Consider the following 25,866-nt stretch of genomic DNA (forward strand, 5'->3'; position numbering starts at 1 on the left):
GGGAGAAGCACCAAAAATGGTTGCAGTGACAGCTTCCCCTGTGTATCTGTGGGACACAACAAAAAGATGCAGCAGTTTCAGAAAAAGGTTTTTTGGGGTATTTTCATTCAGAAATACATAATTGTTTGTCAGTGATTTTCAGGTCATATGTACTCAATTTATAAGACTAACCTGTTAGATTCAGACTTATATCTTGGCGGTATGTGAGGCTTGGACAGTACAGTCAAGAACAGAGGGTTTTTTGGCACTTTCTGATGTTGCTTATGCCTGTGTGGTACACAGCATCCACATGCACTGGTGCTGCTGAGTTGCCTTCAGGAGAGGATTCAGGATTTCTCTCAGGCAAGTCAGTTGCCTGCCAGGGCATTCCTGTGTAATTGTATATGTGATGGTAGTCTTACAGAAAGTTGATTCTCAGCTGGCTGTGGAGATCACAAAATGAAGGCAAGGCTTTCGTAATCTCTCCCAAGTTCCCTGCTGGCAGCAGTGGCGGTTCTTAGAGGCAGGAGGTACCCAGCCCTGTCCTGCCTCACAGCAGGCAGGTGAGTAGGGTGCACATGTAGACTTGGGGGTGCTTCAGATCCCCTGCAATAGAGGGACCAAGCACAGACTTAACAGAGCTCCTTGCTTTGTCATGTATCCCATGTGAAACCTAGGGCAAGACATGTAAGGCTGTATTTTGAGGACAGTGCTTAGTGCTGTAGACAGCTGGGTTCTCAGTTACTGTTGAAAATCCCAGTTGGGTACTGCTTGCATTTTTCTAGGAATTTAAGATGGAAGCAAATAAAGCTTTCTCTGTTGGTGCTTCTGTTTCCCATCTGTAAAGTAAGAATAGCTTTTCCCTTATCTCCTTGGGTGTTACAAAGGTAAAAACATGAATGCTCATTCACGTACTGGAATGGCAGGGACCATACTTGTAGATCAGATAGGTAGAAGAGAGCAGGATCTTTCACACTGCTAAATATGGCAGAAGCGGTAGCGGTGCTGGTGTTGCTGTGTGGCCAGGGACAGCAGGGCCTGAGGAGAGTCACTCAGGGAATCTGTGCAGGAATGTCAGTCCGGAAGATGCGCTGGCAGATGGGGCTCCTGCAGTGCCTTATGAAATGCCAGTGTAAAGTCAGGTGACCGAAGTGGCATGTTTAACTAATGGATTAATAAAGAGGCTAGACTGTGTCACAGCAGAGGAGTTTGTTACAAAAGAATCCTGCTCTTCACTGGACAACTGATAGAGATTATTTGGGGGAATAATAAAATCTGTGATGAAGTTATCTGATAAGTCGCAGAAATTGTATTATGAGAGTAGAACAGAAAAATAACCAGAAGATAGATGCTGTTGTCATCTCACTTGCAGCAAAAAAAATTCTGGATAGTTCTGCTATGCTGGTAGTAGGATACTAAACTATTTCTTGGCCCTAATCACCTGATATGAATACAGGTTTCAAAGGGCTATACTCCTGTTGTATGGCCAAGATCAGTATCCACTGACTTATGTTACATGACGCTGCCGGTTAGCATTACAGATTTGCAATTGAAACTTGGCAATTTTGTTGATGAAAGGCATGAAGGAATATGATGCAGCTTACTCTCTCCCAGTTCTAAATTGGGGAAGATGCGGCAGATGACTGCAAACACTTTTTTTCTGTCATTTCAGTCGACAAATACAACTTAGTGTATATACAGCAAAGGCATTTGGTGAATATGAAGAAGCCACTTTCTTTTTTTTTATTTTTATCGTACATTGAATTTGGTCTGTGTTTTAACATTGAAATGCTGCAGTAGTTAAAATTAAAGTGCTCTGAGGACCTGCTTTGCGAGCAATGTCTCCCCTCAAGGCTGTGGAAGCCCTTCAGGGTTCATTCTTCCAAATATCTTTTGACTTGGCAGGATCACGATCATTACCATTATTTGCATTGGAGTAGCACTTGAAGGTCCTGCAGCGCCAGTAATTGTACAGCACATTCTGAGGCCCTGCCCAAAATAGTGCACTGTCTAAATGCATGAGATGCAGAAGGGTGGGGGAAGAAAATACTGGTGGTATGTCTGGCTGCAGTGGAGCAATGGCCAAATTTGTGCTTGTAACTTCATTAGGGTGAGGATATCAGAGCAGAGAGTGGGCTTCACTGCTTCTTGTACTCCAAGGCAGAGGGCAGAGTTCAGCAGGACCCCTCTTCTCCCAGATGCTTCGGGACAGAAGCCAGCTGTCCCTATCGCTCTTTAACTGACAAGAGTTGTAGCAGCAAAAGTACTTCAGCTTTAGAGAACTCCTGCCAACTCTGCTGCGCCTATCGGGCCTCGCACCTTGTCTGAGATAGTTTTGGCAGCAGCAGCTTGTGCCCTTTGCATGGCCCTTGGAGTGACCTGGGTCTGAGACTCCTTTTAGGTGACCTTGCATGCAGTTTTATCCATTAGTCCGGTCCTTGCAGATTGAGCTTCTGAGCTCCGTAACCTTTACCTCTTTCTAGTTGTGTTGTTATTTTAAACATACTGTATGAATCCTGAGCAGCACAAAGTGAAAACCTCTTAGATACTCTTTTAGCTTTTAAAATAACAGAAAAGGATCGTTTTTGATTGGGCACTCTCAAAAAGAAACAAGGTTGTGGAGTTTCATCTCTGATATCCCTGTTGAAAGTAGAATAACCCTTTTCAGATTAAATGCAAACCATAAACTTTAGAGAGTTTCTTTGACTTTCATCCAAAATGTTCCTTTTCTTAAGGTCAGTCTTGTAGAGATGCATGACTTGATTAAAATTAATGCTGGAAATATTGTGACCAAGAATTAAAATAGAATAAATATATTTAACATCATAGCTTTAAGGCAGATGTGTGCAGCTACCAAGACACAAATGAAAAAGAAGCCCTCAAATATGGAAAACAAACTTTCTTAAGTACTTCTGAAAATCCTGGTAATAATGTCTCAATCTGAAGTTTTCCGTATGTTTTAATCCACGTATGTTGTGTTCATTTGCAATAAAAAGCATTCCTTCCTGCACTTCAATGCATACCCAGCTCTATAAGGAAAGATTTTTGACTGTGGTAATTCGTTCTGTGCTGATTAACATTTGCACATGGCTTCCCCTGAGCCTTTTCCTCTGTCCTCCTGCCCTCAGCCCACTCCACCTCGGTGCATCCACCCCCCGGGAAAAACAACCATCCAGCACAGCAAGTGCCAGCACTGAAGTAGTAGCACAACTTCTTTGCTTTGTGCTTTTTTCTTTGCAAGGGAGAAAATGGGAGTCTTCCCACAAGGGGAGACTTTGTTTTCCTCTTTCTGTTGTCTGTGATCCCCACCTGTTGTATATATGGTAAAAATATCTGGGACTTATAACCCAGCAACAGTACGCAGCTAGAGTCATGTGTGACCGGGTCAAACACACACTCGCTGGAGGGTCATGGCCAGGTTACTAAGTCAAGGCTGGCAAGTCTCCACGATAATGTTTTCTTTCTCTCTCACTCTTTTTTTTTTTTCTTCTCCCCTTGTCTGTCTTCCAAACAAGAGTTTAAAAAAACCCTAACCCTCATAACAATGCAAACTATTTAAGCATGACAAATTCAAAGAGGTTTCTTATTTAAAAAAAAAAAATTGGAGGGGGGGAAAAGTCAATGATATTTTGGATTTAATTTTATAGTATAGTTTTATGTGGCACATGAAAGAGAGAAATTTGTATTGAAACAATTGAGACCCACTTTCCCAGTTCCTGGCTCTTTCCTGGAAGATGATTAAAAGCAGACTTTTTTTTCCAGACGAGACGTAAAAATTAAATGATCTACAGTATATAGTTATTTTTTCAAATGTTTGGAGGCTTATAAATAACTTCTACAATCAAATGCACACATACAAGCAGCAGAGAATCTGGTTCTAATTACTTGTACTTTAGTTGAACTTTGGCGTTTCCTTTGACTTTCTGCCTAATGTATGTGAGCTGAGTGCCTTGCACTCCTGCAGTGAATTCACAAAAGAAAAAAAAAGAAAGAAAAGGCAAAAAATCCAGACTCTTGTTGGTGCCAACAAAAATGAGGGTTAACAGAATGTTTTGACCAAATGCAACACTTTGCTATTCACCCTAATTAGCTGAAATTGCTGCTTCCCACCAGGGACCCTGAGCTCAGTATTCAAAATTCCCTTGAGGCTATCCAGGAAATGCCATTTGCTTTACAACTTCTTATTCTTTTAAAACTCAACTGTCCAAAGTGTGCATTAACATGCAAGCTTAATAATCTAAGTTTCTTGCAGAACATGAGGCATTTTGCAGTGCCTGCCTGCTTCTAGTTGGTCTCAAAATAAAATACCTTCTCCATCTGTCAACACGGTTTAGCTGGCAGTAAATTAGCTCTCAGAAAGCACGCTGTGCTTTTAAAGATCATATCTGCTACTTTATCTAACCTTTAGAAAAATTTCAGACATCTTAGGAATTGTGAAGTGACCGATTGTTTGAGAGTCCCTGTGTGCTTTAAGCTGCATTCAGGTGTTGGGTGACAGCACCGAGGCTCTGTTGTCTCAGGTGAGTAGGAATCCTGATGTGTCACATCCCACAGGACAAGAAAGCAGGACGTGGAAAGAAGTTGCATTTTTTTAATTCTCTTTTTTTCCCCTTGAATTCTTCCTAAAATTGTAAGACTGCTTTAAAAACGCTTCTTCTGGAAAAGTCAACTCTCCACCCCCCCTCCTTTCTTTTTTTCCTTTTTACATGTGTAGACATGCATAGAAGAAAGCAGCTTCTGCTGTCATGCATCCATTAGCTGTCAACGTGTTACAAAAATAACACTTTGCTGAGCATGAATTGCTACAGATGCCTGCACAGGAATTCTGCACAGGCACTGCATACGTTTTCAAATAAAGAGTTTAAAAAGCTAAATCCAAGGAAGAATAGTAAGCCAGAAACTGGAGTAAGAGCCAGGCATGTATAACCTGGGTTCAAGCCTTCTCCTGAAAACTGCATGCTTTGCCTGTGATCAAAAGTGAGTGTGCCCAAACTAGGTATTCTTATACAAAAAAAATACCAATTAACCCCCCCCGCCAAAAAAAAAAAACAACAAAGAATAAACACCCCCAAATTTATCAACAAAAAAAAAAACAACTAAAAAACCAGTTGTTCACCTGATGCAAATACTATATTTAGTAGATTAAGTCCTTTTAGTGGCTCATGTATATGGGTGTTTTAGGGATGACCTTCTGCTTTCCATTGGCTCTTTGCTTATCGTGTACCTTTTCAAATTGTCCTGAAAAATATTCTCTAGCAGTACATTCAACACTTCACTTGCTGACTATGTTGTGTATTTATGAACTGAGTTGGTTGCATAATCTCTTCTGGGTATCACGGGCTGCTGTTGTTTCTGCAGTGCTTGACAGACCTCTCTGGTGTACAATACTGTTTGTTGTTGGAACACTACTATTGGATGCTGGTGCTTGTTTAGGATGAAATTATGAATAAACAGAAGAGTATCAGTATTATTCCTCAAAGGCTGCTTTCCCCAAACTGAAATCACAGAAGGATTGCAGGAGTGCAGTTGTTTTATTGAATGACACAACCTTGTTTTCCCATGGGGAGCCTAAAAACTGCCTTTTAGATGGACCAGGAGAGTTGAATGAGCTAATACAAAACACATTGTCTGCTGGTATTGGAGTTTTAAAGCTAAAATTTTATCATTCCATAGACTCATTGGAAGCCACCATAATTCATGTACAAACATGAAATAAGGCAAGGAATGTTTGAGGCTTCTCAAGGGCATTTGATGAATCTAACTTTAATTTAGAAGTACTAATAGATTATTGATTCAAGCAGGGTGGCTGTGCAAAGATCAATAACAGAGCACTCTCTATCTCTCTTAAATACCAAAAATTACTGCTGAAAAGAAATGATCATTCTTATATGAGTTTTCATTAGGAAAAAGCTTCATTACAGTTTTCTTGGTTCAGTAGGAATACATAGATGTTTGCCAAGTTCAGTTTATTTAATACTGAAAAAGAGGGGTATAGTTCTGGACATTGTCTTAATGTCACAATTTATGGAGCTGGGTTATTTTGCTTATTTTACTTTTCTCTTTTTTCACAGCCTCCTTATTGTTAGATATATAAATAAATTGGTCCCATTGGAAAGATATTTCTTTGCTTAGATCAGAGCCTTTAATATTTTACTCTGGCATTTATTTTCTTCTCAAGAAGTGTCTGTCCTTGAAGTTGATACTAGCTTAACCCAAGAAAAAATGGCAGAGGGGCCTTTCTCTCACCAGTAATTAGAGGTTGCCTCATGCGCTGTGATGCCCTCTGTGAATTCTGCAACATATGAGATGACAATGAATCATGAATTTAATACAAATGTATCATCTTTGTAATCTGAAAAATATCATGTACAGTAAATCTTGTCTAAGATTTTTCCACTGAGTAATATTCTTTAGGGCCTGCTGTTAATACTCTGGAGATTTAGCTCTGCTGATAGTGCCTAATATTTCTGGATAGATCTGAGTTCACAGATCCTGTCATTCCTGTATATCTGTTGAAAAGTTAGAGGGATTTATCTGAGAAGCAGCAGACGGCTAGGTGAAACATGAAAATGTATTGCACATCCACAATAAATGTGAGGAATGATGACAGCATATCACAGAAAACTAATGCAGATGTTTTGGAAAGATGTAGTTCACATGTCTTATCTTGCATCATAGGGCTTTCACGTCCTTTCCCTGAAAAGGGTAACTGGCTTTTCAACAGGTTTAAAACAAATGACCATCAAGAAATATTAAGGCAATAAAGGGATATGGGGTCATAATGTATAAGTAGCTTTTCCCCAGCGAGGTTTCCTGATGGTACAAGTCCTAAGGTAGGTAATGAAGTGTTGCTGGGTTGTGCTAGTTTTGCAGATTAAAAAAAAAAAAGGCAACTTGTTTAGGTAATTTTTACGTCAGCTCTTACTCTGTACATGTTTCCTGATACGTGCTGCTGTGCTGCTAGGTCAGAATTGCATACTGGAGGTGTTACCTTTTGTAGCAAAAAGCAAGAGATTAAAAAGCTCTCCCAATATTAGGTACCAATTAGAAGGGTACATGCCACAGGTTCCCTTTTAAGGCTGATATCCAACCTGCACACGAAGATGCAATACAATTCAATAGGCTAAAACCAGAACATGAGCTCAAAGTTGTCCTTTTTTGGAGCCTGGTAAGATTAATGTGTTACATCTAAGTTATTTGGTACTTTAAAATACAGTTTTGAGGCTGTTGGATGCAGTCCTGCCATCATTTGCCTTACTTAGTTCCCCTTAAATTTTACTGGGAAAGACAAATTAATGTTTATTATGCAAAGAAAGATATGGGTCAGTTTGATACTTTTAATATGGTTATATGTAGAAATTTATTCAAAATTATTATGAATCATTTAATTTTTTTTTTTTTCTTTTGTAGCAGTTGAAACTCAGAGCACCAGTTCTGAGGAACTTGTTCCGAGCCCTCCTTCACCACTTCCACCCCCTCGTGTTTACAAGCCCTGTTTTGTTTGTCAAGACAAGTCATCCGGATATCACTATGGTGTCAGTGCTTGTGAGGGATGTAAGGTGAGTGCCATCATCTCCCTTGCCTTTTATAGGACTGCATTTCATCTTAGGAGAGGGATAAAGCAATGCAGTTTGGTGTGACTTGATTGTCTTCAAAGACAGCTGTAACTTTCTTGCGTGAATTAATTCTGATTCATGACTAAAGACAAGTAAATTACCATCATTCTTGGAATTAATTCCCTTCATAACTTCTGCCAAATATGTCTTTCAGGGACTTCCTTGAGTACTGACTTGCATGAGAATGTGGTCATAGATGTAGACATAATCAAAGAATAAACTGAAAACTTTTTGAGACTCTTCACTGTACATCTGTAGGTCAGATATTCCCTGAGATCTCACAAGACCCTTGGCTGCTCTTGGCCTTTTTCTGTGTGCTGCTACCTCTCTGTATCCAGAGGGTGGAATTTGGGAGCAGGATCTGATCATCTGGAAATTTTTGGTGTAGTCTCTAGCTATGTAACTAAAATCAAATTGGGAATTTGAGGATTAGCAGGTTTGTATTTGCAAAATTTAATCTTTCAGACTTCATTGCTGGCACATCTGCTAGCTGCCTTCCAGTGCTGTGATTGTCAGAGCATGAATTGATGACTGTCCATAGGATGCAGTAATAAAATATACCACTGAAGAGAGTGTCTGAAGAGGAGATGTCCAGCAGAGAAGCAATATCAGCTACACTATGTTTGTGTGGCAATAATTGGAGGTGTGTGCCCAGTGAACAGTGTGCATTTCCCATGCATGCAAGGAAGAAGGTGGAGTGAAAAATGCTAAAGAAAGATATCATAGGGCAGATGCTCTCATGATTAAATTTGTTAGCATACCCTAGTGCAATGATGTTTCTTAACAGTAAAAAACCTATGATTTTCATCCTCAGCTTTAAATAGAGGTGTAGTGTTTAGTACAGTACTAATGCATTCTGAAAATGTGACAGGTGCTATATCCATATAAATAAAGTTCTTAGAATAAATTAACAAAAGGCTTTTTGCTGCTCTATTTTTGTGAAATGTTATATTTTTCAGATAGTGTGTAGCTAGCCATTTTTGCTTTATCCTTTGAACCTTCAGCTTCTTCCATGCTAGTGGCCTTTTGTACTTACATAAAATATCATAGTCCTGGGTTTGTGTCATTAGACAAAAAACTAAAGGATTGAAATCTGTTTCCCCCCCTATTTTATAACTGTAGATACTGAATTATTGAAAGTAACTTCTAAATCTCACCTCAGTTTTAGAACCTCCTTCTGGTATTGGGGCTTTTCTTGGATGTCCTGTCTGTATTTTTTTCCTTTAGTTGCCACGAAACTATCAAAATGTAAGTGTTAGTTAGGGAGAACTATGGAAAGAATACGCTGTAGCTGATTTCCTTAGTAGGAAATCTCATCATACTCAGATTCTAACATGCAAATGGTGATGTCACTTGCTCACCCATGTTACCTCTAAGCGCAGATATAATTACAGACTGTGGCAGAAAGGTCACATGTCCCTATGAGTTCATTATTTTTGAAAAATAACCAAAAATACTCTGTAGGACTTTTGCTGACCTACTGCAAAGCATTTTCATAAATAATTAAAGAAAGATCACACTTGTCGAAATACATGAGGAAATCCATCTTGTAATGTGTTAACCATTGCTCAACAATAACAAAAAATCATCTTCACTTCTTTGCTCATTTGCAAGATGGGGTAATTCAGCACTTAAAGATAGCTGCTGTTAAAAGAAGAAGAAAAAAAGATTAGTTACATAGAAAACCTGTCAGTCTATGAGAAATAACAAGATTCCAAAGCAGTAACTTGGCTGCTTGAGACTGGTAATATTTGGGTTTGTTAATGCTAGCTATTCAATGGGTTTAGCTAGGGTTTTATGGAATCTCTTCCATGGATTGAATCAAATTCCTAAATGAATGCCAGAAAATGGCAAGAACATGATGTGGCTGCTAAATCAATCAGTGATCCCTTTGGTGGACAGTCAGGTACTGCCTTTGCTGGTGAAAGTTGTCTGAGCTTTCAGGTCAACAGAAGTGGTGAGCTGGATGTGAGTGGAGAGCAGACAGCAGACTGCAACATCAGAGGCCACCTCAGAAACCTATTGCCAGTTTCCACTCTTTCTCTGAAGTATGTTACTCTTTTCTCTTGACCCCATTTTGGCTGTTGGTTTATTTTTTTTTCTGTCACCTCTACTCTACACTTACTTTCACACTGTCATCAGCTGTTGGTCCTTTACCCCAATAAAACTGCCACCTTGAACTTCTGATTTCTATCCGTACAGGTTCCTGCCTGTTCTCAAGACTACTTTCACTCTCTGTTCTCAATATCAGTTTTTCATGCACCTCTTTTTATCTCCAGCCCCCTTCATACAAAAAATAGCCAGTTGCTTTGCAAGTTTCAATAAGCACTGAGAATTGAGTGCTGCTGCTTGAGGAGGCCTTTTCTCCTGTGGATCTCTGCCTTTCAGTTGATTAACCTAAGTTTGTTAGAGAGCCTGAGTTTCACTGAAGTCTTCTTGGTATGGAGCTTCAGTTTCATGTTGATTCTCTGGTGAATCAATAATAGGGAAGAATTCGTGTTACAGCCTTTTCTGTGGCTACGAAACTCAAATTTTTCCCCCTTTACCTTGCAGACACATTTCCATGCTATTTCAAAGTGCTCTGTTTTCTTCAAGATTTGTCACTGAAGCTGACTAGCATGTTCAGAAGCTATTGGGATGGGGAGAGGCAAGCCTCATAAGAATCTTGACTAAAATATCAGCCAATCTCTTTCTTTTCATCTGACCATGTTGCAATTTTCTCTTCTTTCACTTCTATTTTCCCTGCTTCTTTCTTCACTCAATTTGCAATCTCCATTCTGTAATGGTAAACCTTCAATTCACTCATTTTTCCTCCTGTATTTGCACCTTCCTCTATTCTGAGGTCATTTTCTCAAGTCTTTTGCTTTTTTCCCTTTTGACTAACCTTTTACTTTGAACTCCTGGCAATCTTTTTTCCCTAGGGAAACACAAATGGAAAACTCTGCTCACATCATATTTATCTAATTAGGGCCCTGATCTTTTGTTTTCCTGTGCTGGCTTTCCATTGGTTTTCTACTAGTTTTCTCTCTGTTTCCTTCTCTTTTGCCTTTCTCCTTTGAGCTCTAGTGAAGCTGCTGTCACAGTGATCTTTAGCAGTCATCATCTAATGCAAGGAACAGTTTTCTGTCCTCCAGGTTTTGGGCTGATAGCTGTCTTTGATTCATCAGGCTTTCTTTTTCCTGACTTTCAGGACCCTTCAGATTCTTATCCTGTTTTACTTACTGATTTTTCAATATCTCTGTAAATGATTCTTTATCCACTCCCTGATGCTGCTCCCCAAGGCTCAGTTCTTTGGTTTTCTATTTTAAAAAGAGTAAATTACTGATCTCTTTTATGGTAGACCAATAGGGAGTGTCATGGCAATACTCTACTCATAACAGGTGTATTCTTAACTGAGACCCTTCCAGCCAGAAGCCCTTGGAGAGCTGTGGAAAGTGACTATGACCTTGTGATATTCAGTTTGGGAAACACTGTGCTGTAAATTTTATCTTCCTTCTGCCACCAACCCATGCATGATTTCTGAAGTACTCCTATCTCTGACCTCTCCCCTCCCACCCAGTGTGTCATCTTGTTCACCTCACTGCTACCCTGTACACAGAGTTCACGAGGACACAACTTTCCATCTTCTCTTTCTGTCATCACCAAGTATAATCTCTGTTCTTTCAAATGTCATGTCATGATGACATCATTTCTATTCTGCACCATTTTAATTTACCTGATCCGTTGTCATTTTTCCTCGAGAATTTGAGAATCTGGCTTCAATTGCCTTACTTGTCAAACAATTGCTGTGGTCTTCTCATATGGGATTAGATTGGTGCCTTCTTCTGTCCTCCCTTCCTCTTGTCCCACTCACTGTCATCCTTAATTATTATTTTTTCAGGTACCTGGGAACAACCTCCTAACCTCCTTTGCCAAATACTTTAGAGATCTCGTGGTCTCATTCATTACCTGAGTCTTCAGTACTGTACTGTAGTAGGAAGACTGTTCTGTGGCTTATGTTGATATACTTATCATTTAAGGTTTTTAGAGGATGAAGTGTTTCATAATAGGCATTTGTGAACCACACTGAGAGTTTCAAAGTGGTTAAGCAACCCATCCCCCCCCCCCAAAAAAAAAAAATAAGGTGTCTTTGTATTTATTTCTGGATGATACACAAAACACAGAAGTGTATGTGCCTCATAGCCAGTCATTGGCTTTGTGTATGTGTTATAGTTTCAAAATCAAACCAATCTTCCCAGTGTACTTGTATTTTGTAAGAAAAATTCCAGAGACAGTCCATCTTTTTATGTGTAAAACAGTACACTGACAATATTCAGCTTATTTACAACTTTTCCATTTTGTAAACTGCGTGGTATTTCAGAGGTGGGTTTTGGAATCTACTTTTGTTGTTTCATGACCTCAGTTCCAGACTTCTGAGGTCTTTCTTTTTTTTCCCCCCAGTCTCTGGGTGTTGCTAGATAGCACGCAAACAAATTCCATAGAAAATGAGCAATTTGGATTTATCCAGCTGGTGCAAGTACTTATAGGACTGGCTGTCACCAAAAGCTCAGCTCTTTGGTCCTGACTTGAGTCGTTGTTGTAGCTGGGGTTGCAGAAAGGGGGACTGAGAGTAGTGGGCTGGATTCCCCACACAATGCCATCATTGTGTGGGTGAGGAGGAGAAGCTGGTGTTCTGGCAGCTTCAGCTGTCTCTGAAAGCCTTGTCTCTTGTTCTGGGCATTTAAAAGACGGCATTCCTCTGCCAACAGTCCTGCCCGGATTACTGGCTTGAATTCGGTGGGCAGCAAAGATGCCTAGAGCAGTTTCATGGGAGAAGACAGCGCAGCATATAAGAGGGTAGGTTTACGGTCCAGCAGTTTTGTCTGAACGATGAAGATGCCTCTCTGCCTGTTATTGATGCTAACAGACAAAAATGTAGATAAATCTGCTTCAATACTGAGTGATCCCAAGTTGGCTTTTATTGTAAAATAAGGATAGCTTTCCATCCATTAGAGTTTTCATATAGAATCACATCTAATGTGGGATCATTAAATTAAAAGGGTAGCCACATTTAATATATTTTCAAAGGTCTTCAACTATGAAAATATGTCTATTTGTTTGACATCTTCCTGAGTTGAGTATATATTTTTATTATGGCAAAGACTTGAAGCAGTATTGAAAAATTGGCATTGATATAAACTTTGACATTTAGGTCTCATTTTGTAGGACTGACTCCCCAAAAAAGATAAAATACACGTAGGAGAAAAAAATAAAAGGGAGAAAATGAAGCAGTTTTTGCTTTATCCACATTTGCTGTTAAGCTTGAGATGTTAAGCTTAGAAGAAAAGCTGTCATTTTGTTACAGTTTTAACTTAATCACTTACAGATGCAGTGTGAGGCAGTCCCCCCACTCAACTTGAGGCCCCAAATCAGTTGCCTAACTTTGACTTTCTGCAGTCTGTTGAGAGACAGAATCTCCTCTGATTGCTGATTCAAAGCATCTAAACCAGATCTCCTCTGGGTCACCCTGCAGAACAGGCTGCCCCCATGAGCATTTGGGTTAGGTGCCCAAGCACAACTATGTTAATGTTCTCTGAGATTATGTTCCCCATGATTATGGCCTTCTGGATGCTGAGAAGGTTGGAGTTTCCCTGTTGAAGGCCATGAATCCCTGATCAGCACTGGTCAACAACTGGTTTACAAAATGATAGAGAGAGAGAGAGAGAGAGGGAGGAACTGGCTTTCATTTTATTTGTTTGTTTGAAGTTTGATGGCAAGTATATTATTTCCAGCCTAAATGATATCATGATTCTATGATATTATGCTTTGGTCTATGAGAAATGTTGCTGAAAGACCTAAAATATTTCATGGATTGTTATAAAAAAGTTCCCTTTATGGAACAGTGTCCTTTGGGACAGATTCCTTTTCCTTTTAATAATGTCTCCTACATCATGTGAGAGCAGATTTGCATTTTCTTAGGCAGTTCTGGGATTGTGGAGGGATCTTAAGCAGCAGTTTTTTTGATAACACCACTCTTGCACATGTGAGCTTCTAGCTATATTATAATTATATTTGAGCCTATATTTATGTGCTTTTACAGGGAATTAAGAATCCAGACATAGAATTTTGTCAGCTACTTAGCCATAAAATATAAAAGCACACTTCATAAAACTAGCTAACTAACATTCCATGTATTTGTTTGGTTTTGTTTTCTTGGCACGTTTTAATCATGTACAACTGAAACAGAAAGTAAGAAATGTAAACTTGAAAATATGTGCATGGTATGATTTGTATCACGGAAAGAAGTAACATTGTTTGCAGCAATGCAGTTGGAAAAGCTTCTGCTGGTTCAAAGAAAAATAGAGATCAGCTTGAACGATCAAGCCGTATTTGTCTCCATTTAGGCTGTATTAGTGACAGTGCCAGCAGTAGAGATGCATGCTGTCATCCACGCACAGCTATGAAAAATTCCTCAAATCACGGAAAATTGCTCCTAGTTTCAGTTAAATCAACAATATTTTTGGAAGGTGAAAAACGTATTTTGCAATACGTTTCTGCATACTATTAATATGATCTGATCTTAAACTGTAAGCACTTTGCAGCATAGCAACATTTCAAGCCATTCATTTGCAGAAAGCAGTGCCATATGCAGAAAGACACTAAATGAGTTGCAACTGCTTTAAATGTAGTACTGAAAACCTGGAAATTTTATTCATTTTCTGCTGTCAGAGGAGACTTGATAGTTCTAATGCAATCTTCGAAATTTTAGCTTTTCAAATAACAAACCCAGGAAGGCCAGAGGCCCTGTGAAAAAGGTGATATCTATTTCAGTAAGCTCTTAATTTTCTCAATTTTTGTTTTGGTTTGTTTTGTTTGTAAGATAAAACTTTTGACAGATCCTGAATTTGTTTCAAGAATTTTAAGATGGGGAAGCATGTATTAATTGGAAGCACTCTGAGAGCAAGCACACATGATGAAATAGATGGGATCAGGAACAAAAATTTTTTCTTACCAGGTTTATTAAAATCTCTCTCTGGATTGTATGAATGCCATGAATGAAGAAAAAAATTAACATATAACAAGAATGTAAATATTTTTGTGTGCTATATATGCTTTCCAGTACTTTGGACCCAGGTTGTGGGTTATAGCTCATCTGCTTCCCTGCACTGGGCTTCTAGAGCAGAGATGGACAAAGAGCAGCAGTGTTTCTAGGAAGGTACAGCACATACACCCACAGCCAGTCTTCCTCTTATCCTGCCTGTTGCCTTGTCATAGACCAGAGGTTCTTCTTAAGTTGTGAGAATAGTTGTTTTTTACGAATTACTGTATTTTTTTTCTGGCAACCATGCTGGTGCTATAAAAGGACAGAGATTATCCCAAATTAACTTTCTAAGTGTGCTAACTCCACTGTTCCACTTATTTGTGAGCACAAGGGCTAATGTCCTGTGGAAAAAAGAACTGGAAAATACTTTCTTATTTTCCATGAACTGTCGAATAACGATGTATAATTGTTTGGCTTAAATCTTGTACTCCCTTCTCTCGTAAAATTTCTGATAACATCAGAGAAGGATTTCTCAAAAAAGAACAGCAGTGTCTGACTATTGAACTTTGGTGTGTTGGTGACCAGCCATGTTTTGGGGCATGGCTTTGCCATGCTGTGTACCTGGAAGGTTTCTGATACCAAGCAGTGTTCTCATGCAGGCAGGCATCTCCTGGATGCAGTTTGGGTACAACTGTCCCGTTTCAGAGGCCAAAGGGTTTAACTAAGGTAGATGTGGATTTTTCCATCATATGTCAGCAAGCTATAGTGCCTGTGACTGTTCCCAAGAACATGTCCTAATATAAGTATAACCTTCATGCCTGCTGACCTTGCATATTTTTACAGGGTCTTTGGCTACTAACCAGTCCATAACAATTACAGGTTTTTTGTTGTTACTATTCATAAACTAAAATTGTTGAGTCTTACTCTTTTGGCAGTGTCTATGCCTTTCTCTACCTGGGAATATACATTGGAGAAAAAGAAACTTCAAATTTATTTGTGTGTGTACATGTTGTTATTGGAGTTGGATCATGGTTTCTTGCACCAAGGTGGATGATGAAGAGTCCTTGTAGATGCGTTTGTCACATTTCTATCCAAATTTCGCCTGCCTATAGCTGTTGTGGCCTATTAGCAAATGGCTGAGAGAGCTGAGGCTCACACCAGATCAGTAATGTGCGTGTGGTTTGCAACACCTTCAGCAGAATTAAGTAAATTATATGCACGTGTAAAAGTGCTGTCTATGCAAATCACGCCATGAGGTACTGACCAGAGATGCCAGAAGCAGGTGGGCTGCAATTCCAGCTGGCACAGTTGCCTGCTGAGAAGTCCTCTGGTTTGCATGCAGGGAATGTGGAGTGTGTTTGTGTTTTCCTGTCACTAGGTTCTAATGGATTTTACTTTTTCAATTTTCATCACTAGAAAGAGGGAAGAACCTTTAATTTTGTTCTCATCTTGTCAATCTATTTCATACCTCTCTGTTAGTTTAAGGACCATATGTGGCCTTTAATTATAGTTGTGGAGTACAGGCTGTCCTGCGCACACCCAGCAAATTGTGTAAGTGTTGCAAAAAATGTAGCTTTCCACCATATTTAACAAGAGATTTTATAATATGGTCTTTAAAATTACTGTTTGCAGAGGTAATCCAGCAAATAAGGAAATAGGGATATCAGACCAAACATCTCAGAAATTAAATACTCTGAGATTTTTTGATAACAGTACTAGCCTATTTTTTTTATACTGTGCCATGTTTATGCAATTATGAATGTGTAAAATTACAATGAACCAGCTTTCATTTTCTAACTCTGGAACTTTAAAAAAAAAATCTGGTTAATGAGAAGTTGAGAGAGAATGATATACAATTGATTTGTTGGATTTAGATTTAAGATAGCTTGCTGCACCTCACAAGAAAGCACAATTTTTCCTGGAAGAATAAAGAGTAGAAAAGTTTGCCAAGTCTAGTTTTGGCTGAGTGTGATTTTGGTGCTGGTGAGATAGTTGAGGTCACTGCTGTGCTTGCCTTAGGCATCTTTTCAAATTGTAGTTTGAGTTTTTTTCTTAGCAAGTACTTAAAGATTTTTGATTGGCACATCTTAAGAGAAGTAAATCCAAAATTAAGGGGTTTCATAATGGTAGAAAATGGAATTAGCCATTATTTACTTCTGTTCATACTTATGTACTAAGTGAATATTCAGATGCTCATTGTTTGCTACAATTTTGGAATTTATTTTGAAAGGTACACCTGTTTTTTTCTTGTATATACGCCTGATATTTTTTGGTTATTGTAAACCATCACCCAGTTTGTAAATGGTCATCTTCCCACTTTGCAGAAATACTTTGGCCTTGGAAAGTGGCCTTCCATTGCCATCTGCACTTACTGACCGACCCGATGATGGAAACAGGTTCTTTCTAATCCTGAGTCAAATGTTCCTTTGAGAAAATTTTCTAAAGGGGTATTTGTTCTAGATTCTTCTGGAAATGGAGTGCAGTTGAATTTGCAGCATGGATCCCAGAGCTGTTCAGATTTGCAGAGTTGGTTTTCGTCTGTGCTGTAGCAGAAAAGACAACTGGATGTAATTTTCCAAGATTTCAGTATTTCCAATGAAATCAGCTTTAGAGCTTCTTTATCCAATTTGTTTATTACATATATTCTTCTTTTTCTTCACCCTGTAAAATAAAACAAATGCCTTACTAAAAATTTTTTTTTCCACTTTTGAGTACCCTTTCAAAAGAGCAGAAATTGCCAAAGTTGAGATTACAGCTGTGCGCCTATCTTTCGCTCTTTGTATCTGTATTTTGCTGTAGTCTTGAGGTACGGATATCTTGTCTTCTGAGAATCATGTAAATTACATACATGTCCTGTCCTTCTTTCTTTTTTATATTATTCTGATTATTTTAGAGGAACTTCCCTTACACAGGGGACTCCTCTAGGTGTGACACCTGTGCATCTCAGAACTCCAGTTATGGAAACTTGTAGTGTTAAAGAAGTCATCCACCCAATTCTATAATTGGTAGTTTTGGTGTATTGGCAAAGAAACTCTCAAACTGGTGTGCTGCTTCAGCTGGTTTTCCAAATATTGAGTCCCTACTCATAAATTGTTCTTCCTTTTGATAATAAGCAGGAGTCCCCACAATTTCCACAGCTCAATTCAGGAGACAGCTGAGAAGTAGAAAAACATTTTTGTATGTAAAGTCCCTTATGATTTCATGTGGCCATGCTTAAAATTTCTCATTTAATATATTTTAGTGGGGAAATTTACTGTGCAATAAAAACTGGATTATAATACTTAGATTTTAGAGGGAAAAAGAATATTGTTTCTGGATCTTCTGTCTAGAATAATGGATACATAAATTACAAGGTGAGACACAGTTGCAAGTAGTGCCAAAAAATGTAGATTTGGTTGGCTGTAAATGCAGTCAGTGATTTCACTCCAGCTATTCAGAGCCCAGTGCTGGAGGGGAGAGCCAGCAGCCCCCAGCCAGTGCACATGAGCAGGGTCTGCCATTGCCTAGTGTCAGGGAAACTGATCAAATGCTTATGAAGCAAGTGTGTTCTCGTTTTAGAGTCTCTTTAAAAGCGACAATTTAATGGGACCCATTACTGTCAGCTGTGGCCAGTTCCCTCTCCCTCCTCCCAGGTGCTTAGCAGGGAAAGCAGAGATTTATAGCCGTGGTGTAACCACTCCGATGGGCTACTGTTCACTCCTCCTGTGAGTGTCCTGTCTGGCTGCTCTCCAGATGAATCTTCCAAACAGAGGAGAGGTCTTCCCTGTCTCTGGAGTGCTTGGCTTGCTTGGAGCCCTGTGCACCTGTGATAAATATATATGCAAATTATTAGGTCCTTGCTTCAGTATGCACTGTGATCCTTACATGCTTTCTGCTGGTCCAAAAGAGTGGCACTGCTCCAGATTTAGCAAGATTTAAGCAGAGTATGTAAGCGAGAGAGCTCTGCAACCCATCGTTTTTTTAAATGAATGAGCACTACCATTTTTTACCTTTTTTTTTTTGATCAGGGGATCAAGGCATTTCTCAGATGCCACTGCAAATGGCCTTACCCAGTCCACATTTGTTGATTGTAATGCACAGTGACTGAAATGTGTACAGAAAAAGAAGTGAAAACAATATATTTTTTTAAAGGAAAGAAAAGGGAGTGTTAGGTGAACAGGAGAGATGCAAGCACAGCCTCCAGGAGCCAAATGGGTGAACCAACTAAAAAGACCTTTCATCTAACCCAAAGTCCATGTGATTTTCCGAAAGAATGATCATCCTGTGATTATGTGAGCTCCGTGCTTGAATCTGGCCATTGATTGAAGTCTGGCAGGGGAGGGAGAAAACAGGAAAACGTCTTGCTAAGATTTTCCTGTGTTAGATTAATCAGCTCCAGTTCATTCACTCATCTCTGAAAGGTCATGTTTTCTTGTAGTCAAAGTTGACCAGTCTGAGACTCTCCCTTGCTTCCCTATGACTTTGCTGAATGATCCACTGGGCAAGGTGGATGCAGCACTTCATTCATCCTGAAAGCTGTGATGCTTTTTCAGCATCTCAGGGTGATTTGTGTTGGTGTTTGCAACAAGATATATCTCTCCAATTAGTGTTACCCTGAAAGTCTTTATTGCTTGGAGGAACTAGTCAGTTGATTCGTCTGGCTGTTTCTGCAGTTGCTAATCCCTTCTTGTACTGGCATTTCATCCACTTTTCTCAGCCTGCTTTCCCATGTTGTCCTGACCATTTTGACCGTGAGTGCTTTGACTGTGTACAGTTACTGGGCAGGGGGATATGGCCACCATCTCACTCTTAAAAATGGTGGGTTTTCCAAGCTGGTTCAGCTCCAACTCATCCCTCTGCTGTCGCCTTCAGTAATGAGTTTCAGCTGCAGAGTGGAAAGGTAATTTTCCTTGACTACTGCCAGTACTAGAGAGCCAGACTTGCATATTTCTGGGTGTTTACTTGAACTCTGTTTTCTAGTCTCCAGGCATCCAAGTTTCACTAAACTCTAGGCTTTAGAGGATTTTAGTGAATAGTTCTATATTAGCAGAGTTTCTTTGTTGCCGAACACATGGGAATGAGAGTGCAGCATAAAGTAGTAAGTACAAGATATTACTTGCCAGATTTCAAGAGATCTGGTACGACATATTTGTTTAGATGTCAACTGTCAAAACTAAGAGCAAAAAAAATTTATGGGGAGATAACGAACGTGTGTTGATGAGTCATTCAGATAGATGCCTGAAAACTGTACCAGGAAGCATAATGCTCAAGACATCTGGTTTATTTTGGCATGTTTATGTCCATATTATTTCTTCTGAGTATTTTTAGGTTGCATTCTGCATTGTTTTCATATGGCACTTAAGTCCTTCTCAGAAACTTCTTTGCTTCTGTGGATCGGGCACATTTTAAAACTCCTCCCAGGTCAGACAAAGAGAATAGAAACATGCTGGGTGTTGAAGGCAAGTGGGGGCCATACTGTGGCATGGCCAGAGCCAGCTCTTTTCCAGCACCCACAGGCACCCATCCAGCCAGGCAGGCTCAGGCTGGGCTGCTGCATTGGCTCCAGGTCAGCTGGGGCGAGAGCAGGGAACAGCTGGCTGTGCACGCAATCTGTGTGGATTTCTCTGCTAGCGCGAGGGGAATTGCGCCTCAGCCAGCTTGCAGGCATATATAAATATTTGTGGCATAGTTTGCATTATTATTTCAGCTGAGCTGTAAACATTCGGTTGCTGATAGCGGGAAAGAAACTAGCGCGTCTATAAATTTCAGATGGTGCAGAAATGCAGAGATTTTTCTATTGGCTGACAATTAAATAAAGTCCCTGTGCCTCTTCTGATAAATAACTCTGCTGCCAAATATGTGCGGGAATTCTGCAAGCCTTTGTGGGGAAGGCTGGGAGGGGAAGAGGAGGAGGAGGAGGATACAAAGCCTGCCTGTGCGGGGAATTTCCTTGGAGCACGAACACACCTTCTTTCTCCCATGTAGGTTTGTGTTTAAGCTTGCCCTTTCCTCTTCACATGTTTCCATCTCTGCCAAGCAGCTAAATGGAGAAGTTAATTTGAGAGACTGCTACAAGTAATTGCAGCATGGTAATTGCATTGCTAACATGAGTCTTTTCCTTGTCCTGCCTGCTGCAGGAATCTGCATGTAACTCCATGGGCATAGCTTGGTGAGGATTTTTTGTTTATTTTTACTAGGAGGTCCACTATTTTGTTAGAGTGTCTTTCCATTGTAGCTCTGTGCAGAAAAACCCCATGTGGGTCCTGGTGAAATTGTGACATTGTCCACAGAAGATAGTCCCCCTGCTCCAACCATCCGAAAACCCAGTGGATCAAAACAAAGACACGAATTATGAGCATAAACCAAAATCAGTTATACAATTGAGGGATAGCAGTTTGAAAAGTCTTCTGTGATACTGTGCTTCCATGCAGGAGAGCAGCTACATAAATGGTTTGGAAAAGTGTCATTCTTTACGAAGAAATACTGCGCTTAATTAATTCTTGCTCCTGGGAGGTCAACCTGGGGCACTCATTATTGTCTTAATTGGTGGTATAAATCCTGAGGCACTGGAGGGGAAGAGAGGAAAAAACGATGAGCAGTTAGCAACATGCAGCCTTTTGGATAAGTGCTAGCCAGTTGTACAACCATCCTAGTGACATTTTATAGTTTTATTGGGTTATAGGTCTGATCCTTCACAAATTAGGTTAAAGGGAATTGATTTGCATAAACAAAAATACAAAACAACAGCAAAATGTAATAATTCATTCCTGAGTTCTCCATTAAACTGTGTGAAATAACTCAGAAAAGCACTTCTTTGATCTCCTGTTATTTGTATTAAATTATATTCATTACTCTTCCCATCTGGAGTTTCATAGCAGGCCAAAAATCATCCTACAGACATGACTGAAAGGAAGTTAACTGTAACTTTTTAATTATATACATTCCATCTCCTTTTTTTTCTTAATTTGAAGAAAGCAGATGGAAGCGCATACCAGCGCCTTCCTCTCCGTTTAAATCACTGAAGTGGAGAAGCAGAAAATCTCAGCCGTTCTTTCTCCTCACATATTGTTTCAAGGTGATGACTGTTCTGTCTGGAGACTTTGACATGTTTGCTATAAAGGTCAGGAGTTCAGTGAAAATCGAAATTGCGGAAAAATACGTGCGTAGTCCTAGGGATGCCGTGGTACCCTTGCTAGAAAGATCTGGTTGTTGCAGATTTGCAGCCGATGGAACAAATCTCCCCCGTTTTGTTGGTAGCTGCCTCTCTGCCAGCTGGCCAGCAGAAGTGTTTCAGACTCCCCAGGAAAGGAAAGTACTCAGTGTTTTGATGGTTTGGGGCATGTTTTTAACATAAGACCAAGATTTGTGGAATCAGAAGACGTTTTGGCATGGGGCACAATAAAAAATGGTGGTTCTTTCCAGCCTCACTGGTGGCTAATGGTTAATTGGCATTACTAGCCCCTAACTACTACTAACTTTTTTTCAAGCTCTGTCATCAGAAATTTTTTTCCTTGCCTTCCAAAGCCCATGAGGTCTTTTTCACCTTAGAAACTATTAGCATTTATCAAGCATGGCCTGCTCTGTCTTTGCTAGCAAATTTTTGCAGTTGCAGATGATTATCCCCACTGTGGTGGCTTAGAGAGGGGGAACATGTTCCTCATCTGCCTGTCTATATCCTTTGGGCCTTTTTCTCTTTTTAAGAAATGAGAAAACACTGAAATATTTCAAAGTTTTCCATTTGTCTAACAACAATGAAAAGATAATAGACCTTATTTCCCCATAGTGGGTTGCTCTTAGGTCCACAGGTCTGTATTTCCATATGCAAGATGTGGGATGACAGCTGCTTATTTTTATGAAGTGTTCTGAGTTCTGTCGATTAAAAAGAACAAAAATCACTTCCACACCGGTTTCAAGAGCAAATTTATGTTTCTTTGGCCGTTGAATCTTATGACTGCTCTTCATCTACAGAATAAATGGTTAGACAAGCAGAAGTGTGGATGGCAAGCTAGAAATACCAGCAATGACAGACAAACCCAGAGCCCTTCCCAGGGCAGGCTGGTGCTGAGCTCCTCCACTGCTGGCTGGCTGGCATCTCTAGGTGCTCTCTACCAGATATTGGCATTTAACAGTGTTCATTCGTTTGCTTTTGCAAAGATCTGCCTGTCCTGCTCTGATGTACATCATCAGCACAATTTCCCTGCTTTCTGGCAGTGAGCCTTCCTTTACTTTTTGTTGTAGCTGCTTCCATTTTGTGCCAGCAGTGGTTTCCAGCCACAATGTCAGATAATTAATTTGTTTATTCTGCAAGCTATGACTTCCAAAGCGTGATAGACAGTGCAGACATCCCAGAAAAGTGCTGTGCAACTGGGAATAAACTCATTTGAGCTTCCTTTTAGATAGCTGCTTTGGTAGATTTCATTACTTGTGGGGTTTCGTGTTCTGGCTGCAGCCATTTTACAGTGTGTTTTGTCTGTATATAATTGACTGTATGTAACACTGAACAGCATATGCTGGGTTGTAGGTCTTTTGTAAGCCTTTCTATGCAACTCCAGTTGTGGGTTTGTGTGTTACCAAGGCCTTCCAGAGCAAATATTCCTGGTTAACAACTAAAAATTGTGTGTCTTTGCCCTAGCTTGACTGCTCATCCTATTAGGATTTGGTGAAGAAGGGTTTTTTTGTTCCCTGACTGCTGCCACTTGTTAATAAAAATACTGCAAACTACATTTAGTTCAAGAAGGTACCTGGGCAATTCCCTGGTCACAGAACAAAGTAGTTTTGTGCAGATCCCATCACTGAGAGATATCTTAAATGTCTCTTGATGCTCCATTGAGCAGGAATGGGGGCTTTTCCTTCTCTCAGTACATTTTACAGGGTTAGCAAGGATAGCGGGTAACTTAAATGATTAAAATAGAGAGTGAAAAGAGGCCATGTATCACAAACATTTCTTCCATAAAAAGTGCACATATTTGCCCACCCCCTATTTCAGAATAAAGCTGAGCACAGAGGTTTCAGGTATGTGGTAGGCTGGATTTTCTTTTCAGTTGTGACTGGTATTTATTTTTGCTCTCAGAGCTCAGTCGGAGTTTATAAATGACTGATAAACTGTACCACAGAAAAGTCCTTTCTACTCCTTTGTTTCTTTTACAATAAAGTAGCAATATGCTTCACCCAGAAGCTTATTTTGCAAATTTACCAAAGAATGGCCTCTAAATCTGCAGGAGTCATAGTTGGCTGCCTGTATTTGGGGGTAATCAAAGCTGAACCAGATGAACTGAGCAGGCTGTTCAAACAGATTGAGCTTGCAATAGCCCTTCTCTGCTGATTACCCTGTCCCTGGCTTGCAGTGCAAGTTTTCAGCTTGTAAGCCCACTATGCCTGCAAATAAGACTTGGCATGCCCTGTGCTGGCAAAATATTTTTAAGACATTGTAGAGGTCAAATGATCCATCTCCTCATGCATGTGCATAACTTGAGCTCTAAATCATCTGCCTTGCCAAAATCAGCTGGACAGTGAAGGAGAGGGAGTTGTATAGATTGCCTATCAGATATGTAAGGGTAGCAGTTCCTGCTAACAAATCCATAAGACTTCATGAGTCTGAATACTTAACCTTATCTTGAGGGCTCATCCTTAATGATGTCCTTTGTATTCAGATAGTCAGTGGCATAATGGCATACAAAATATTACTGAAATAGTTAATATTCTCTGTGGATACTCTGTTCTGTACTGAGCTCTCAAGGTGTCACTCATTCACAGGCAAATGCTACACAAGTAAGTGGTGAATGGGATGAGGTGGTTTCTTCAGCATTGTGTTGAGATTGGATTGACTAAATAGATTATTTACTTCTATGCAATAGACTTAGGAAGCCAGGTTTGTTTGCTGCTTGATACATACGGTTTCACATATCACTCTTTGCTTTCAGGGTGGCAGATAAGATATCAACACAATTAAAAGTGAAAAATAATCTGTCTGCTGTGCCACTGGTGGATGCTCAGGGAACACACGCTGATACAATAGATTTCTGAATAATTTATACTCAGCATTTTTTCCTTGCACTCGGTAAATGAGGATGCCTAATGTGGCATGGTCAGAGTGATACTCTATCTGTCATCCATTAAGATAACAAGATTGGTGGGCCTGGGAGGAGCGTGGCATGATACACAGAAAATATGAGATTAAAAATTGAAATGTTTGTCCAAAATGTTCTATGTAAAGGATGCTGATAAAAGCAGCTCAGAAAAACAGAATTAATTCAAAACTGTGTTTTCCACAAAGCTTTGTCTTCTCTAAAATAAAAACACAAGATCCATGTTTCTTTCAAAAAGTTGTGGATAAAAGGAATATCGGAGTAAATCACTGTTCCTGATAGGCCTTCAGTTGCTTCCTTTACTTTAAATTCAAGTACTTTGTAGGTGCTATCAAAAACAATTATGTATGACAGTAATGCTTTATGTCTCACAGAATGGGATTTTTTTTTTTTTATTCATAAGGCATTTTAAATTACAAAGAAAGAATCATTTGTAATTGGTTTTGGCACTGGAGTGTCTCATCTCCCATCACAGGGTGTTAATTTGGAGAGGATACTAAAATATTTGCATAAAAAATGGCTCATGAAAATATTCAGCCAAACAGATTCATTTTGAGATGACTGTATTAGAGTATATAGTAAATTGTTTTCCAAGAGCCAATAGGCACTAGAAGTTGATTAATTTATAAGCATTAGTGGTTTGCAGTCTGAAGGTTCTGACAACTTCTTAAGGTCAGGTCACATTTGGATTTTCTTGGTTTCTAAAGAAACTGTTGAGGTTGTGAGATCAGATGGGAGTCATTTGACAAAAAGCACTTGGAAGAAAACTAAGGCTTGCTTCTAACTTCAGTATTTTTTTGTGAAAAGGCCAGTGTTATTATACCTGTGCTATTTGGAACCCAGCCTTGAAAGGGTTTAAAGGTGCTTTTCTGTTCAACTGGGCTGCAAGCACCTGCTCTGCCATCCCTGTGTCCTGCAGGGCTTTCTTTCACTGCAGAGTTGCAGTCAGGGTCCAAACCCCTCCAGAAGGAAAGACAGGACACTCTATTTTTTCAGCCCAGATTCAGGAAATGTTTCTGTGCATAACCCTGCTTGCAGTGTCACCTATAACTTGTAGCTGCACAGCACCAGGCTTATGGAAGCGGGTGGGGAAACTGAGCGCCAGCACCCAGCAAGTGGTGCTCCTCACCCACCAGTGCCTGAACCAGTGCCTAGCCCTCCCCCTAGGATGGCTTGGATTGGGGTT

At 39.8% G+C, this 25,866-nt stretch overlaps 1 protein-coding gene across 2 annotated transcripts in view; it reads left to right on the forward strand.

Moving 5' to 3' along the window:
• RARB (retinoic acid receptor beta) overlaps positions 1-25,866 on the forward strand; it is a 319,878-nt gene that overhangs the window by 245,719 nt on the left and 48,293 nt on the right. For both annotated transcript variants that reach the window (XM_085051133.1, XM_085051135.1), the window contains one exon: positions 7,390-7,538. In XM_085051133.1, coding sequence (XP_084907259.1) covers positions 7,390-7,538 — 149 coding nt within the window. The remainder of the gene's footprint in view (positions 1-7,389; positions 7,539-25,866) is intronic.

This window comes from Lichenostomus cassidix, chromosome 2 (genome assembly GCF_008360975.1).
Source record: "Lichenostomus cassidix isolate B80296 chromosome 2, HeHo_3.0, whole genome shotgun sequence".
In the NCBI taxonomy this organism is placed as follows: domain Eukaryota; kingdom Metazoa; phylum Chordata; class Aves; order Passeriformes; family Meliphagidae; genus Lichenostomus; species Lichenostomus cassidix.